The 18,338-nt window shown below is 45.9% G+C and overlaps 1 protein-coding gene across 1 annotated transcript in view; it reads left to right on the forward strand.

Annotated features, from left to right (window-relative positions):
• Nucleotides 1-18,338, forward strand: part of LOC144497683 (class I histocompatibility antigen, F10 alpha chain-like) — a 52,818-nt gene that overhangs the window by 811 nt on the left and 33,669 nt on the right. Inside the window, 6 exon segments of the mRNA XM_078219125.1 lie at nt 4,647-4,784; nt 5,084-5,344; nt 5,678-5,950; nt 6,752-6,910; nt 6,913-7,014; nt 14,402-14,506. Coding sequence (XP_078075251.1) covers nt 4,647-4,784; nt 5,084-5,344; nt 5,678-5,950; nt 6,752-6,910; nt 6,913-7,014; nt 14,402-14,506 — 1,038 coding nt within the window.

Below are 18,338 nucleotides of genomic sequence, written 5' to 3' on the forward strand. Positions count from 1 at the left end.
TTTTCAGGAAAAAACATCAGAGTTGGAGCTGGTCTGAAGGAACAGCAATGCAGAGCATTCACACAGCCTTTCCTCATTCACTGACAGGGAGTTTACACGCACACATCTGTACACACAATTCTTTCTCACATCACTTCAAGTTTCACTCTGGATCTTTTCAACATTAAAAACGTGTCTTTAAAAAGGGGGTAAAATAAATTCCATCACATCTTCTTTCTTCACTCATGTCTGTTGTTGAAATTAAGGGAAAACCGCGTTTCACAAATAACAGAAAAGGAAACATTGAAGATTGTTACATTGAAACAACAGAGGGCGGAATTTCCAACAGACTGTGTTTCAATTCCAAAACTTATACAAACATCTTCAACTTGAAAATTATCATACAATGGGCTAAATAGCCTCTGTCAACACCAGAACAATTCTGTAACTCCAAATGTCAAGGTGAGATAGTTAGCTTCACGAATGTTAGAGATGGCCATTGTCTGGCACTTGTGGGTGTGAATGTAATCTTCCACATATCAGCCAAAGCCTGAATTTTGTTCACCTCTTACATCACATAGAATCCACAGAATTCCTACAGTGCAGAAGGAGGCCATTTAGCTCATCACCTCCATGTTGATTCTCCAAAAGTGCATCTTATCCAAACTGACAGTTAGCTAAGGCTGTAATCGAATCTGGGTCCTTGGTGCTGTGAGGCAGCAGCGCTAACTACTGTGCCACCGTGTCACCCACATGGACACAGGTTGTTTCACATCCTTTAGATCTGTGCACAGAATGGAGGAATATTCATAAAGTAAAAGGAACAGTTGTTTGTTTACAAGTCAGAATATCTCTGACCATAAACAACCCAGTTGTTCACACAGTATTTTAAACTTTACTGTGAGTTTCTTTAATTTCTTTTTTCTCATCTGCTTCTGATATTCCACCAACCAGACATCAACAGCCCATTTCTGAGAAGCAGCGAGATCCATTTCTTCATCCTGATTCAATAATCTAATCTTTGGTCTCACATCTCCGTGATCTCTCACTATTCGTTTCTTCCTGTCGACTTTCTCCCAAACATTCCAATTTCCCGACTCTGATCCAAGCATCAAATCTCTAAATACTGTTTCTTTGTGCACCATTTTACCTTTCAATTTAACTCTGCCCGATCAACTCTTCACTTTTTCAAATCAATTCATTCCCGAACAAACATAGTAACCTTTCAAACAGGACTGGACAGCCTGCTCACCTTTTCCTCATAAAACAAATCCCAATCATTCCAAATAAACATTCTCTGTACATCTGCCAGAAAAACACTGACACAAATTACAGGTGTGGTGTTAACAATGGTGTGTACATTTGTCACAAGGCTGATTTATTCTGTTCTGTAATCCCTTTACAATAAAGACCAAAGTACCATTTGCTTTCATGGTTGTGCACATTGCTGCCTCACAGCACCAGGGACCCGGGTCCAATCCGGGTTTGCATGACTCTATGTGGAGTTTGCACATTCTCCCTCTATGATTCTACCTGGAGGAGTTTCTGTGTTTCTTGTAGACTGCATACAAGTGTCTCATTTTCAAAGAAGTGTTCTACTTTTCCATCCTTGCTCGCAAAGTTGAATAGCCCCCACAGCTGTGTCCTCTGCCACATACAAGCAGTTTGAGTGCTTTCCAACTGTGTGAAACAGGAAGCCACATTTCAACTCAAAGACACAGTCATTATGCCATGTGCATTCACTGTACCCACAGACAAAACTGTTTGACTTCATTTCACCTGAATTAATAAGTAAATACATGTGCCCTGGTGTCAGAAATACCCTGACACAGAATCAGTTATGGGCAGCACGATGGCAAGTGGTTAGCACTGCTGCCTCATTGCACAAGGGCCCCGGATTCAATGCCGGCTTCGGGTCACTGTCTGTGCGGAGTTTGCATGTTCTCCCCGTATCTGCGTGTATTTCCTCCGGGTGCTCCGGTTTCCTCCCACAGTCTGAAAGACGTGCTGCTCAGGTGCATTGGCCATGCTAAATTCTCCCTCAGTGTACCCGAACATGCACCGCAGTGTGGCAACTAGGGGATTTTCACTGTAACTTCATTGCAGTGTTAATGTAAGCGTACTTGTGACTAATAAATAACTTTAAAATAAATTTTAAAAAACATTTCAAATCTGCAGATATTTCAACAGATCAGAGAGGCTGAGTGTGAGATTAATACTGTGCTTGTCTCCGAAACAATATCACAAAGAGATGAGACTGCCTCTTCGATAGAACTTTTTTAGGTAAGAAACAGCCTTTACAAGGTTTCCTGGAACCAATACTTTGTTTGATAATCTGTGCCTCACAGCCAAGACTCACTCTGACTCTGTCTCTCACTCTGCCCTCTCTTTATTTCTCCCTTGCGCGGTGGAGCAAAGTGGGACACTCTCAGTGAAGGCTGGACTCGCTTCAATGTACAGGTCTACTGGCAGGCTGGTTTAGCAAAGTGACATCCGTACGGACCAGTAGGAATGCGCAGAAGGCCATATTGTGTTGGCAGGAGACACAGTGTGGCCCCCACATCCACCCACATTACACTCCATCTGCCACCTTGCAGCCCATTTGATTAACTTCTCCACATCACTTTGCAGCTCTCTCCATGTCCTCCATACAGTTTGCGTTTCATAGAAACAGAGAGAAGAGAAACAGGAGTAGGACATTCGGCCCTTCAATCCTGCTCTGCCATTCATTATTATCATGGCTGATCTTCCAACTTAATAGCCTGATCCAGTCTCCCCCATTGATCCCCTTCACCCCTCCTTCTTGAAAATAAACAATGTTTTGGCCTCAATTGCTTGTTGTGGTAATGAATTCCACAGGCTTACCGCTATCTGGGTGAAGATATTTCTCTTCATCTCAGTCCTCAATGGTTTACCCTTTATCTTTAGAGGACAACCCATGGTTCTGGACTCCCCCACCATCCTTCCTGCACCTGCTCTGTCTCTTTCTGTTACAATTTTATAGGTTTCTATGAGATGCCCCTCATTCTTCTAAACTCTAACAAATACAAGCCTGTTATGGTTGAGGTCAGAAACTAGAAAGGGTTTTATGGAGCTCGCCTGGATCATAAGTTTTGCATCATCAATTTGGCTCGGAATAACATGATAGGCTTCCCTTCAGATATGATTCAAATGATCCACTAGGGAGCTTTTATCAAACAAAGTTTATTTAAGAATATAGTTAATCTGTACAGTCAGAAAAGTAGCAAGAACTCTTATCAATTACAAACAAGAAACAAAACAACCACTATAATGTATAATCCTCAACAAATATATCTAATGTGTTCCAATCAAACCAATCCCGTAGACAAAATACCCTGTTCACGGGGTTAACACAGCACAGTCTAATGCTCATGTGATACTGGACTTGAGTCCTTTGGATGAAGTCTGCAGTTCCCTGGATAGACTCAGAACAGTTTGGAGTCTGAACAGCTTCCACAAACACCAGGGACTCTCGGCAAGCCACCAACAGCACATTTCTCCCCTTCAGAATTTCCAAAACCAGGGAGAGAGAGAGAGAGAGACTTTCAGCTTGCTGCCCCTTCTGAAACTCAACTCTAACTGCAGCCAAACAGAAAATGAAACCTTAAACTCACTGAAAGAAAAACTGTCCAAAAACACATGACCATCCTCCTAGCAATGCAGGGTCACAAAACAACCCAGAGTTAAAATAGACAGATCCCATTTAAACAATTGAAGTAGCACTAAAAGGACATCTCCAATCAAACCAGCAGCAAATGACATTACCTGAGGTTGTGAGCTGAGAAAATATTGAAGCTGTGAGAGTTGCAGAGATCATGATTTTTAAAAAACTTTCTCAAAAGTACACTGACGTCACAATCCCAACCAACTCAATCTCTCCTTATTTCCTATCTTTGTAGCTGCTCCAAATTTAGATCCATCACATTCTGTCTCTTCATCTGAGTCACACATAAAGATTGTAAATGACTGATTTTCCCAGCACTGATCTCGTGACACTCCACTCGTCACAGTCGGCCAACTTGTAAATGCCCCATTTATGCCAAATCAATGTTTCCTGTCCATGAGCCAATCCTCTATTAATGCAAATACATTGCCCTCAACTCCTGGTCTTGGAGGGGGTGCAGTTCTGATCACCAGAATAATAAAAGGAGGTTAAATAAAAGGGGTTTTTATTCCCCAGCTTTTAGAATGTTGATGGGTGATCTGATCGATCTGTTTATAATGTTAAAATAATTCAGCAGTGTGGAATCCACATCCAGTCTCTCCACAATAAAAAGTTAACAATTGGAGCTTTTCAATCTCAGAGTGACAGATTTTTATTGGGTAATGATATCTGAGGATATGGTTTATAGTCAGAAACTGGGGTCCAGATCTGCAGTGATTTCACTGAATGGTTCGCTCAGACCTGCTGCTGTTCTTAATGTCCTTCCCTCTGTCACTGGATCAAACTCCTTTCAGCTGATTCTACCCGGCAACTGATGATGTCAGCAGCTGTATTTACCTGATTGGACAGTTCTCAACATTGAGGCACTCTCTCACCCTGTTTGTGTCTATTCCGCCGGAGACTGATGACTCACTGAATCTCTTTATTCTGATTGGTTCAGTCCTATTTTGTGTCCAATCAGATTGAGGCTCAGTGTAAACAGGGAAAGGCAGAAGGAGTGAGTTGAGCAAATGGCCTTTCTTTGAAAAAGAGTTTCCTCCAAATGTTTCCCCCAACATGAGGGAAGCAGCAATGATTGGACTGATAGAGCTGGTCCTTCTGTGTGGAGAGGTGTCTGCAGGTGAGTGATGGGGTGTGAGAGGGGCAATGCCAGGCTGGGTACTGGGGCATTAACCCTGGGTCAGTGAGTGATGGGGTGTGAGAGGGGCAATGCCAGGCTGGGTACTGGGACATTAACCCTGGGTCAGTGAGTGATGGGGTTTCAAAGGGGCAATGCCAGGCTGTGTGGAGGCCTTGCTCTCGGTTTGGAATCAGTGTTTTGGGGTTCATGCCCTGATCTCTGTGTGTGTGTGTGTGTGTGTGTGAGTGTGTTGGTGTTTTTCGGGTGTCTATCCTGAATTCTCTCTCTCTCTATTTCAGGCTCTCACTCTCTCCGGTATTTCCTCACGGGAATGACTCCGATCCCGGGTTTCCCGGAGTTTGTGGCTGTCGGTTATGTGGACGGTGTCCAGTTTGTTGTGTACGTCAGCGATCGGAGGGAGCTGATCCCCCGGGAGCAGTGGATGGTGGAGAGCGAGGGGCTCGAGTCCTGGGAACAGAAGAAGAAGCTCACACAGGAAGGGGAGCGATGTCTCAAAGATAATATTCAGACCCTCATGTATCGAACCAACCAGTCGGGAGGTGAGTCTTCAAACTCCCAGCACTCAGCCTCTTTCTCAGGATGCAGGGCGTATGGGTCAGAGTGGGAGAAACTGGGAGCGGATCAGGATCTGGGACTGGGGGCTGAGGTTGTGCATGAGCTCTGTCAGGTCTGTTGGTCAATTGAATCTGATTGTGTGTGTTTGGTGGTTTTCCCTCTAGTTGGATTGGGCCGGATTGGCTGTGTGTGTGTGTGTGTGTGTGTGTGTGGTGGCTGGACCTCCAGTGGGAACGGATCTGTTTGGGTGGGTTCATGGTGAGTGCAGCTTTTATTGGGACTGGCCCTGATTGGCAGGTTATCTTTCTAATCCACAGGGATCCACATACACCAGCTGATGACTGGCTGTGACCTGAGTGATGATGGGAATACGACTGGATTCAACCAGTATGGGTGGGACGGACTAGATTTCATCAGTTTTGATAAGGATCTTCTGGTGTGGGTGACCCCCGTCCCTTGGGGAGAGATCATCAAACAAAAGTGGGAGGGCAGCACGGGCATTAACCAGCGATGGAAACGTTACCTGGAGGTGGAGTGTATCGAGTGGCTGAGGAAATATCTGGAGTACGGACAAAAATTACTGAGAGTCGGTGAGTGAGGGCGGGAGTGAGAGTCGGTGAGTGAGGGGGGAGTGAGAGTCGGTGAGTGAGGGGGGAGTGAGAGTCGGTGAGTGAGAGTCGGTGAGTGAGGGGGAAGTGAGAGTGAGGGAGGAGTGAGAGCCAGTGAGTGAGGGGGGAGTGAGAGTCGGTGAGTGAGGGGGGAGTGAGAGTCGGTGAGTGAGGGGGGACTGAGAGTCGGTGAGTGAGGGGGGACTGAGAGTCGGTGAGTGAGGGGGGACTGAGAGTCGGTGAGTGAGGGAGGAGTGAGAGTCGGTGAGTGAGGGGGGAGTGAGAGTCGGTGAGTGAGGGGGGAGTGAGAGACGGTGAGTGAGGGGGGAGTGAGAGACGGTGAGTGAGGGGGGAGTGAGAGTCGGTGAGTGAGGAGGGGAGTGAGAGTCGGTGAGTGAGGGGGGGAGTGAGAGTCGGTGAGTGAGGGGAGTGAGAATCAGTGAGTGGTGGGGAGTGAGAGTCGGTGAGTGAGGGGGGAGTGAGAGTCGGTGAGTGAGGGGGGAGTGAGAGTCGGTGAGTGAGGAGGGAGTGAGAGTCGGTGAGTGAGGAGGGAGTGAGAGTCGGTGAGTAAGGGGGGAGTGAGAGTCGGTGAGTGAGGGGGGAGTGAGAGACGGTGAGTGAGGGGGGAGTGAGAGTCGGTGAGTGAGGGGGGAGTGAGAGTCGGTGAGTGAGGGGGGAGTGAGAGTCGGTGAGTGAGGGGGGAGTGAGAGTCGGTGAAGGGGGTGATGCCGGGACTCTCTATCTCGAGGTTCCTGTACTGACTCCTCTTTCTTTCTCTCTCAGTTGCCCCCGTCGTGTCCTTTACCCGTCTGGGTGATTCTAACCGGCTGTCCTGTGCCGTCACTGGGTTTTACCCTCAAGCCATCGAGGTGAATCTGTGGAGAGATGGAGTGATGATTGCTGAGACTCTGTTTAGTGGGATCTTACCCAATGAAGACAGCACCTCCAGATCTGAAAATGGATCGAGTTTGATCCAGAGGACCAGGCCGAGTATTCCTGTCGGGTGGAACACAGCGGGATGAAGGAGACACTGGTGGTGATTTACGGTAAGACTGTTTCTCACTGTTAGAGAGGACCCAGCCTCAGACCAGGATCACAGGAGTGAGGGTCAGTGCTGAGCTGTCAGCTGAGGACAGGGCTGTGAGGCCCAGTGATTAGCGCTGCTGCCTCACAGCGCCAGGGATCCGGGTTCAATTCCAGCCCCGGGTCGCTGTGTATGTGGAGTTTGCACATTCTCCCCGTGCCTGCATGGGTTTCCTCTCGGTTCTCCGGTTCCTCTCGCAGTCCAAAGATGTGCAGGTTCGGTAGAGTGGCCATGCTAAATTGCCTGTTAGTGTCAGGGGGATTAGCAGGGTAAACACATGGGTCACGTGGATAGAGCCTGGGTGGGATTGTTGTTGGTGCAGGCTCGATGGGCTGAATGGCATCTTTCTTTCTGTACTGAATGGATTCTATATTTCTCTGATTCTCTGACAGCCTGAGGCCCAGGATACAGAGCGAGGGAAAGATATATTAATCTTCAATACATTATATACCATGGTGCTACCATTCGGGGACAGGAATTGGGATTACTGGGATTTTACTGTGCCACAGGCCCCATTGTCTCCTGAGATATTATCGTACGAATGGGCCCAGTTTATCCTGGGATATTACAATATGGCAGGACCCAGTGAATCCTGTGTTACAGGCGGTGGGGGGTTGTCAGTATAAACTGCCCTGATTTCCCCCCTCACGACTCGTCCACTAACAGTAAGTTTTTAAAAAAATTCTGAGCTCCCTCTTTATAAATGGTGGCATCTTTTCCCCAACCCATAAATTTGGAGTGTTCCTATTCTCTGTGAATAACTTGCACAGTAAACCTGAGGTAAGATGAAAATACACACATGAGAAAAGTTTCACAACATTGACCCCTCTGCACTCACACAGTGAACGGGGGATAAGGAGAAGGAAGAGGGTTCAGGGCCCGATCACAATAAAAAAAATGCGAGGGTTTTACATGTGTCCAGAATGAGCAGTCTAATGGAAGGTTTCTTTCAAGGGGAGGTTGATGGATTATAGGGTGGTCCACCTGCAGTGACTTTAACAAGGCCCACGATGTGGACCTCTTAGAATACTCGCTCCCAAATTAAGCCAGTAATGGATTGTCCAATCAGGGAGCCCTGTATGTGTACATAATGTGGAGTGTCAGCGTTACTCGCACTCTGGGTTTAAAGTTTGAAGTTTATTTATTAGTGTTACAAGGAGGCTTACATTAACACTGCAATGAAGTTACTGTGAAAATCTCCTGGTCACCACATTCCGGCACCTGTTCGGGTATCCTGAGGGAGAATTTAGCATTACTAATGCACCTAACCAGCACAACCTTTGGACTGTGGGAGGAAACCCACACAGACACGGGGAGAATGTGCAAACTCCACACAGACAGTGACCCAAGCGGTAATTGAACCCAGGTCCCTGGTGCTGTTAGGCAGCAGTGCTAACCACTGTGCCACCAGTATGAGGAAGTACCTGTCTGAGAGTTGCTTACTTTGTTGCTTACTCTTGCCTTTGACAAGGTACTGCATGGTAGGTTATTGCTTAAGGTTAAATCTCACGGGATCTGGGGTGAGGTATCTAAATGGATACAAAATTGGCTTCTTGACAGAAGCCAGAGTGTGGTTGTAGAGAATTGTTTTTCAAACTGGAGGCCTGTGACCAGCGGTGTGCCTCAGGGATCAGTGCTGTGTCCACTGTTATTTGTCACTTATATTAATGATTTGGATGAGAATAGAGGAGGCATGGTTAGTGAGTTTGCAGATGACATGAAGATTGGTGGCATAGTGGACAGTGAAGAAAGTTATCTCCAATTGCAACGGGATCTTGATCAATTGGGCCAGTGGGCTGACGAATGGCAGATGGAGTTTAATTTAGACAAATGCAAGGTGATGCATTTTGGTAGATTGAACCAGGGCAGGACTTACTCAGTTAATGGTAGGGCATTGGGGAGAGTTACAGAATAAAGAGATCTCGGGGTACATGTTCATAGCTCCTTGAAAGTGGAGTCACAGGTGGACAGAGTGGTGAAGGAGGCATTCGGCATGCTTGGTTTCATCGGTCAGAACATTGAATACAGGAGTTGGAATGTCTTGTTGAAGTTGTACAAGACATTGGTAAGGCCACACTTGGAATACTGTCTGCAATTCTGGTCACCCTATTATAGAAAGGATATTATTAAATTAGAAAGCGTGCAGAAAAGATTTACTAGGATGCTACTGGAACTTGATGGATTGAGTTATAAGGAGAGTTTGGATAGACTGGGATTTTTTTCTCTGGAGCGTCGGAGGCTGAGGGGTGATCTTATAGAGGTCTATAAAATAATGAGGGGCACAGATCAGCTCGATAGTCAATACCTTTTCCCAGAGGTCGGGGAGTCTAAAACTAGAGGGCATAGGTTTAAGGTGAGAGGGGAGAGATACAAAAGTGTCCAGAGAGGCAATTTTTTCTCACAGAGGGTGGTGAGTGTCTGGAACAAGCTGCCAGAGGTAGTATAGAGGCGGGTACAATTTTGTCTTTTAAAAAGCATTCAGATAGTTCCATAGGTACGATGGGTATAGAGGGATATGGGCCAAATGCGGGCAATTGGGATTAGCTTCGGGGTTTAAAAAAAAAAATGGGCGGCATGGACAAGTTGGGCCGAAGGGCCTGTTTCCATGCTGTAAAGCTCTATGACTCTATGACGCTATGTTAATGAATCTAAATTTGGTGAAGGGACACCAACCTTGTGGGAGTTATTTCAGAGACGAACATGATGGAACTTGTAAAATTTGGCCTAAGTTGGGGTCAGCCATTTTTCTGCATCATTCCTTTGTTTGGTAGACGAGACTCGTTCAACCCTGCTGTCGAGAACTGGGCCCAAGGTGTGGATCACATGCATTATTTTTTCGGGCAAATGACATTATGGCAGATGAAAAACAAAGGGTGCTGTGAATGCTGTGGTGCTTGAGCGTTTGCTGTCATTCGGAGTTAAACTTTCCCTGAGGCCCCAGATACTAAAACCTTTCAAGAATTGCCTGAGGTCGTTGGAGAATGCTACAACCCCAAGCCACCTCTAATTTTGAAACAGTATTGTTTATACTAAACAATCTGTTATGGGATTCGTAACTAGGTTAAGACAACTGGCGAAAGCATGTGAATTTATTTTAACTCTTAACAAGATGCTTAGAGACTGTCTGGTGTGCGGTATTAATAATGTGACTGTTCAAAAATGCCTATTAGCTGAAGCACAAGTGGACTTCAAACAGGTGCTACAGCAGGTTTTACCATTGGAAAATGCTGCATGTGGAGCATATGAGTTGCAAGCCATCCCGAAGTGGACACCCGCGCCAGTCCGACTGAGTTCAGGGACCACTATTTGAGAGCAGGCAATTACATAGCCTCCCTCAGGAAGTATCCAGATACACATAACTCCAGGTCTGCACAAAGCAAAGCCAAACTGCGACCAAACAGTCACAAGTCCTACCTGATAGCAACAGCAAAGGAGTCCTACAGGACTGAGATTTAGTAAAGCAACTTGTAGTCCGGTATCCAGGAGTGTTCACACCCTGGGAAGATCCACCTACATCTGATTTAGTGCAATTAAATTGCATATCGATGTCCAAATCAGATCAAATCAAGATTAACGTATGGTTAAGTGGACATCTGGTACTAATGGAAGTTGATATCGATGCGGCAGTATCAGTGTTCAGAGAATCAGCGTTCCATAAAATTCACTATGGACTCTAGCGCTTATTGTTACTGAAGACCTCAGCAAGATAGGGAACCTGTATCGGGGAACCTTTCTGAATTTTGAGTGGAACCCCTGACCCTGTCTCCTATGAAAGGCAGCTGGTTCAGTTACCAATGATTGTAGTGAGGGCATGGGGAAGCCTAATGGTGTGAAATTGGTTGCAAGAGATCCACCTTGGCTCAACATCTTCAGCCAGAGAATGGCTGCCTTAGTGAAGTCCTGCCGAAGTACGCTAAAGCTTTCCAGGAAGGTCTTGGGACTATCAAAGGAGCCAAGGCGACCTTACCTGTTGACGAGGAAGTGATTCCACAATTTTGCAAGGCCCGCCCAGCGCCATTTGACTTACGAGTAAAAGTTGAAGCAGAAATCCAAAGACTGGAACATGAAGGGATCATCAAACCAGTCCAATTTGTGGAATGGGCAGCACCAGTCTTACCAATTTTGAAGCCAGGTGGATCATTCCATCTTTGCGGGGATCCGAAACAAACGGGAAACTGTTTCTTGCAGCTGGTTGGAAGGATGACTCTTGTTTGTGAAACTTGACATGAATCACGCTTACTTACAATTACAACTAGATGACGATTCCCAGAGATATTCAGCAATTCATACTCAGAAGGGCCCTGAGCGATCCACTTGTCTGCCATTTGGGGTATAGTCACCCTGTTCAACCTTCCAGCGAACGATGGAGAACATTTTGCAAAGCCTCCCTCAGGTTGCTATATATCTGGATGAAGTCCTCTTAACTGGTAAAAAAAAAGAAACACTTAAAGAACCTTGAGGAAGTTCTCAGTCAATTTTTCAAGGCAGGTGTACGCCTACGAAGGGAAAAAATGTGTAATCCAGGTTCCCCCAAGAGAAAGCTCCATCTCAATAGCAAAGGTACAAAGAAGAAAGAAGTTCCAGGCAGAAGAATCAACAGAGAAAGCCCAAATATTCCGGAAGACACAAAAACTTTGTTAATAAGTGGGAATTGTATTCACCTGAACAGCATTCCATTTGAATCATTTTATTCAGGTTGTTAATAGTTTAGTTAACTTGTTCACTGTTAATTCGATAAATAAGTTGTTCCTTGTTGATTTTTGAGAGTGTCAGGGAGTTATTTTGATTGAACCAGTAAAAGTTGCTGAAGAGCAGATTGTACCACTTCACACTCACTTTTACAGATTATGGCGAGTTGCTCCTCTTTGAGTGGTGAGGCCTTAGTTCTCAGAGGGGGGATCAACCTCGGCTTCATAACAATAACCTATTTGGGAAATTAAGCCCATTCGTGCCTCCATCCTGGCTCCATTACACCAACTACTAAAAAAAGATCAGCCTTGAGAGTCGTCTTCCAGTCAATCCTTGGCTTTCAATAAAGTAAAGCAACAACTTTCCTCTTTTAATGTACTGGCGCATTATGATCCCAGGAAAGAACTATTACTGACCTGCGACACATCCTTGTATGGCTTCATGACGGCTTTGGCACATAGGTGGCCAAACAGAGTGGAATTGCTTATGCTCCCAGGACCTTGACTATTGCAAAAAAGCCTATGTCGAAAAAGAAGGGTTGGCGGTGATATTAGGAGTGAAAAGGTTCCACCAGCGCCATTATGGGTAGAAATTTGTCATTAAGACACAGACCACAAGCCACTCCTCGGACTGTTTAAAGAGGACAAGGCAGTGTTGCCCATAACATCAGCCCAATCCAGCAGTGGGCTTTATTACTGACCGCCTACAATTACCAATTGGAACACTGTCCAGGAGGCCTTGAGCTGACTATCATTAGCAGATATCCGATCGGTGGTATCCCCAGTGGAAGAGTCTGTAATGACAATGATTTTTTTTGGAGACTTTCCCAGTGCCACTAAATAAGATTTGACCGTGGACTTAAAAAGGCCCAGTCTTTGCTAAATTTAAAACATTCATTTGTGGGACATGGATGTTGCTGACTGGCCAGCATTTATTGCCCACCCCTAGTTGTCCTTGTCCGGAGGGCATTTGAGAGTCAACCACATTGCTGTGGATCTGAAGTGACAAGTAGGCCAGACCAGGTAAGGACGGCAGATTTTTTTCCCTAAAGGACATTATTCAACCCAGATGATTTTTTTTTTGACAATTGACAGTGATAGTGCCGGGGATTGTCAGAGGATACAACAGGATATCGATAGGTAGATTGGAGACTTGGGCACAAAAATGGGAGATGGAGTTTAATCTGGATTGATGTGAGGTGATGCATTTTGGAGGTTCAAATGTAGGTGTGAATTATACGTAAATAGCAGAACTCTTAGGTACATTAACATACAGAGGGATCTGGGTGTGCAGGTCCACAGTTACCTAAAAGTGGCAACACAAGTGGCCAAGGTGATTAAGAAATCATTTGGCATGCTTGCCTTTATCAGCTGGGGCATTGAGTCCAAGAGTTGGGAAATCATGTTGCAGCCATATAAAACCTTGATTAGGCCGTATTTGGAGTATTTTGTGCTGTTCTGGACACCACCCTATCGGAAGCACGTAGAAGCTTTGGAGAGAGTGCAAGGAAGGTTCACCAGGAGTGACAGAAGGTGGGAAATGGTGTTCCGCAGTAATCAATGCTGGAATCACCGCTGTTCACACTTTACACTCACTTATTTGGACATTGGAATCGAAACACAATTTCTCAATTTGCTAAGGTCACCAAATTGGGACGAATTATTCGATATGCTACAAAATAATAGAACATTAATAAACTTGTAGAATGGGCAAATAATTGGTGAATGGAGTTCAGCACAGATAAACATGAGGTAGTTTTCTATTAGGGGTGAATAGAGAGGTCACTTATTACTTAGGAGGTGCCGGGCTGGATGGGGTTGAGGAACAAAGGGATTTCGGTTTACGTTAAACCAATCCGCAACAGGTTAGGCAAAGCCATGAACAAAATAAATGGAAAATCAGTCTTTATTTCTAGAGGGATAGAATTGTAAAGCACGGAAGTTATTGCTAAACTGTTATCAAATCATGATTAGACCACATTTACAGACTGTGTGCAGTTCCAGTCACCATTTTACAGAAGGGTTTTTACTCACAGGAGAGGACATAGAGAAGATTTACAGAGATGATTCAAGGAATGAGTGGGTGGACATCTCAGTGAAGGATTGACTGGCTGGGTCTCTGCTCTCAGGAAAACAGAGGGCTGAGGGTTGACCTAATCGAAGATTTAAAATTAGGAAAGGTTTTCATAGACTGGACACAGAAAGAGTATTTCCTCTTGTGGGAAGAATGTAACTCGGGGTCATCAATACAAGATGGTCACCAAGAAACACAATAGGGAATTCAAGAGAAACTTATTCACTCAAAGAGTGATGTGAATGTGGAGCTCGCTGCCACAGGGAGTGCTTGAAGTGAACAGTATAGTTTAAGGGGAATGAATGAGGAGGAAATATGTAGTTAAGATGGTCAGTTTCGATGAGGGAAGATGGGAGGAGGATCAAATGGAGCATAAACACCAGCATCAACTAGATGGGCCAAATGGCCAGGTTCTGAGTCAGGTATTCTATGTTTTCTGATTGTCTCTCTCGCTCTCTAATTCACTCTCTCTCCATCATTCTCAGGTTCTCTCTCCTCTCTTCCTCTCACATTCTCTCTCTCTCTCTGATTCTCACTTTTCCCTCTCCCTGATTCACTCAGTCTCTCTGATTCTCTCTCTCTAACAGAACCAAAGTCTCGCTCCCAGGTTGCTGTTACTGTCGGGATTGTGGTCGGGGTCCTCATGCTCATCGCTCTCATCATTATGGCTGTCGTCATCTACAACAAGAAAGGTAGGAATTGGAGGGAAAAGAGCAGCTCCTTACTGGGGGGAGGGATTGTGGGAGAGTATTCCAGGGTGGGGGGGCTCAGGCTGTGGGTCTCAGGTTGGTGTGGGGGTCACAGAGTGGATGGAAGAGCCCAGGGTTGGGATAGGGAGGATAAGGGGCTCATGATAAAAGGGAAGAGTCTGAGAATTGTGGGAAGGGTCTCAGATTGAATGACGAGTTTAGGGTATCAGTGAGGGTCCCGGGTCAGTGCGGGAGTGAGGGTCTTCAGTCAGTGTGGGAGTGAGGGTCTTCAGTCAGTGCGAGAGTGAGGGTCCCCGGTCAGAGGGGAGTGAGGGTCCTGGGTCAGAGGGGGGAGTGAGGGTCCTAGGTCAGAGGCGGAGTGAGGGTCCCGGTGAAAGAGGGGGAAGTGAGGGTCCCAGGTCAGAAGAGGAATGAGGGTCCCGGGTCACAGGGGGAGTGAGGGTCCCGGTTCACTGTGGGAGTGAGGGTCCTGGTCAGGGTGAGAGTGAGGATTTCAGAATTGTGTTGTCGGGGCTCAGTACGAGCGAGAGTTCCAGCCTCTGTCTCTGATTTTCTCTCAGTCTCGTCACTCACTGAGCATTCCATGTTTTACAGGGAGAGGGAAGAGTGACTACAATCCTGCAAATAGTAAGCTGATCATCAAATATCGTCTCTGCGTAACTGTGTGAATCACCATTGATTCTGTGTCATATAGTGTGTGTGTGTCTTTCTCTCGCACTGCCTCTCTCTCTCTCTCTGCCTCTCTCTCTCTCTCTCTCTCTCTGCCTCTTTCTCTCTCTGCCTCTCTCTCTGCCTCTCTCTCTTTCTCTGCCTCTCTCTCTTTCTCTGCCTCTCTCTCTCTCTCTCTCTGCCTCTCTCTCTGCCTTTCTCTCTCTCTGCCTCTCTCTCTTTCTCTGCCTCTTTCTCTTGCTCTGCCTCTCTCTCTTTCTCTGCCTCTCTCTCTCTCTGCCTCTCTCTCTCTGCCTCTCTCTCTCTCTGCCTCTCTCTCTCTCTCTGCCACTCTCTCTCTCTCTGCCTCTCCCTCTCGCTCTCTGCCTCTCCCTCTCGGCCTCTCTCTCTCGCTCTCAGTCTGTCTGTATGACTCTTTCTCTGTATCTACCCGAACAGGCAGCTCGGGGATTTTCACAGTAATTTAATTGCAATGTTAATGTAAGCCTACTTGTGACACCAATAAATTAACTTATAATTATAAATTGCTTTCTCTTTCTCTCTTTTTCTCTCTCACTCTTTCTCTCACTCTCCTTTCTCTCACTCTCTCTCTCCATCTTTATCTCTCCATATCTCATGCACTGATTCTGTCTGATGACAAACAGTATTTTTAATGCCTCTCCTTCCTTTGACAGCTTCTGATAAAGGGGATTCCACAACCAGCTCCTCCACAGGTTCCTGAGATATGAATTCTGTTGATAAATATTGGGAGCTGATCCTTCTACCTGGGATATTCCCGCTGGATTTAGCTGTACAATCTGGTGGGTGGGCTGTGAGCTCAGTGTCTGTCTCTCGCTGTATCGTCACTAAAGAGCAGCTCATCCAATCCAACACTGAGCTTTGAGACTGGCCTTCTGGAGACGGCTGCTTCTGTACAGTCTGAGGGTGGAGACATTGTGGGTGTTGAGGTGTCGAGACACCCGGAAACATCTCACCCTGGACAGCCTCCGCTAAGCTGCTCAATTTCCTTAGGAAGTCGGAATTCCCAAGAGTTTTCCCTGAAGTTGGTCACTGAGCTGTGTCACTCCCACAGGATTTAACATTTAACGTTTTGTGATGGGTTTGATCGTTTTCTGGATGTTTGGGAAGCGGAGTGAATCTTAGGGGTTTAGCTGGTGTTTGGAGGTCTGATGGGTTTAGCTGGTGTTTGGGGCTCTGATGGGTTTAGCTGGAGTTTGGGGGTCTGATGGGTTTAGCTGGTGTTTGGGGCTCTGATGGGTTTAGCCGGTGTTTGGGGATCTGATGGGTTTAGCTGTGTTTGGGGCTCTGATGGGTTTAGCTGGTGTTTGGGGTCTGATAGGTTTTGCTGGTGTTTGGGAGTCTGACGTGTTTTGCTGGTGTTGGGGCTCTGATGGGTTCAGCTGGTGTTTGGGGGTCTGATGGATTTTGCTGGTTTTTGGGGCTCTGATGGGTTTTGCTGGTGTTTGGGGGTCTGATGGGATTAGCTGGTGTTTGGGGGTCTGATGGGATTAGCTGGTGTTTGGAGCTCTGATGGGTTTAGCTAGTGTTGTGTGGGTGGAAAGTTGAATTTAATAAAATTTATGTTTGACAGCAAGCTCATTCAGCCCATCATGTCCCTGCCTGTTAATGAAGAGCTCTCCAGCCTAATCTCACCTTCCTGTACTCGGTCTGCAGCTCTGTAGATCACAGCTCTTCAACTCGACATCCAAGAATTGATTCAATGTGGTGAGAGTTTCTGCCTCTACCATCCTTTCAGACAGAGAGTCCCGGGTCCCTCCCACCATCTGGGTGAAAAACCCTTTCCTCATTTCCCACTGATCATTCTAACAATTACTTTAAACCTGTGTCCTCTGGTTTTTGATCCTCTGCTAAGGTAAATGTGTCATCTCTATTTACCATGGCTCCTCATAATTATATCCACTCCAATTAAATCTCCCCTCGGCCTCCTCTATTCTACAGAATCCTATTCCAGCCTATCCGCTCTTTCCTCACAGTGAACATTCTCCAGTCCTGTCCACATTAAACAATCTCCTCTGCATTCTCTCCAACACAATCACATCTTTTGTGTAATGTGCTGACCAGACTGTCTGCAATGCTTCAGCTGTCGTCTATCTGGTGTTGTTTGCAGTTCCAGCAAAACTACTCTGTTCTGTGCCTTGGCTAATAAAGGAAGGCATGTAATATACCTTCTTAACTACATTATCAACCTGTCCTGACACCTTTCCCAATCTGTGGACACGCACTCCTGGGTCCCTCTGTTCCTCCACATTCGTCATTATCCTCCCATTTATTGGGGATTCCCTTTGTTTTGTTAATCCTCCTGAAATCCATCACCTCTCACTGCTCCGGATTGAATTCCATTTTCCACTGTTCTTCCCAACTGCCCAGACCATCTCCATCTTCCTGCAACCTGAAGCTTTCCTCCTCATTGTCACCCATACGGACAATTTTTCTAAATCTCTAAACTTCTTCATCATTCTCTCTCCATTTAAATCTAAATCATTCACCTGAACCACAAAACGCGAGGGAGTGAGAGCTGGGCCCCATGGATCCCCCACTGGTAACATCATTCCAGTCGCAATAAGCCCCTTAACCCTTTGCTTCCTGCCACTGAGCTAATTTGGGCTCTGATTTGTCATTGTCTCTTGGATCTCAATGTGTTTTTATATTTCTGACCAGCCTGCCATGTGGGACCTTGTCTAAAACATTAAAATCTATGTTGACCACATCCACCTCACTGTCCTCATCAACCCATCCTTCTCACCTCTTCCAAATTTTCAGTTAGTTTAGCCTGAGATAACTTTCCTTGATTAATCTGTGCGTTTCTAAATGAAGGTTTATGCTGTTCCTCACAATTGATTTCAATAATGTTCCCACCACCGAAGTTACACTAACTGGTGTATAATTACTCAGATTGCCCCTTCTTCCCTTTTCAATCCATGGTGTGATATTGACAGTCCTTTAATCTTCTTCCACACTCATGTAGCCCGGGAGGAATGATTCTGATGGTCAGAGCCTCTGCAATTTCCTCCCTTGTTTCTTTTAACCCGGTGATTCACCATCTTTCAAAGTTGTAAAATCCATTAATATGTAATCTCTTATGCAGTAATTCACACACTTCTTCCTTCATTGCAATGTCAGCATT

The sequence above is a fragment of the Mustelus asterias genome, chromosome 8 (assembly GCF_964213995.1).
Source record: "Mustelus asterias chromosome 8, sMusAst1.hap1.1, whole genome shotgun sequence".
Lineage (NCBI taxonomy): Eukaryota > Metazoa > Chordata > Chondrichthyes > Carcharhiniformes > Triakidae > Mustelus > Mustelus asterias.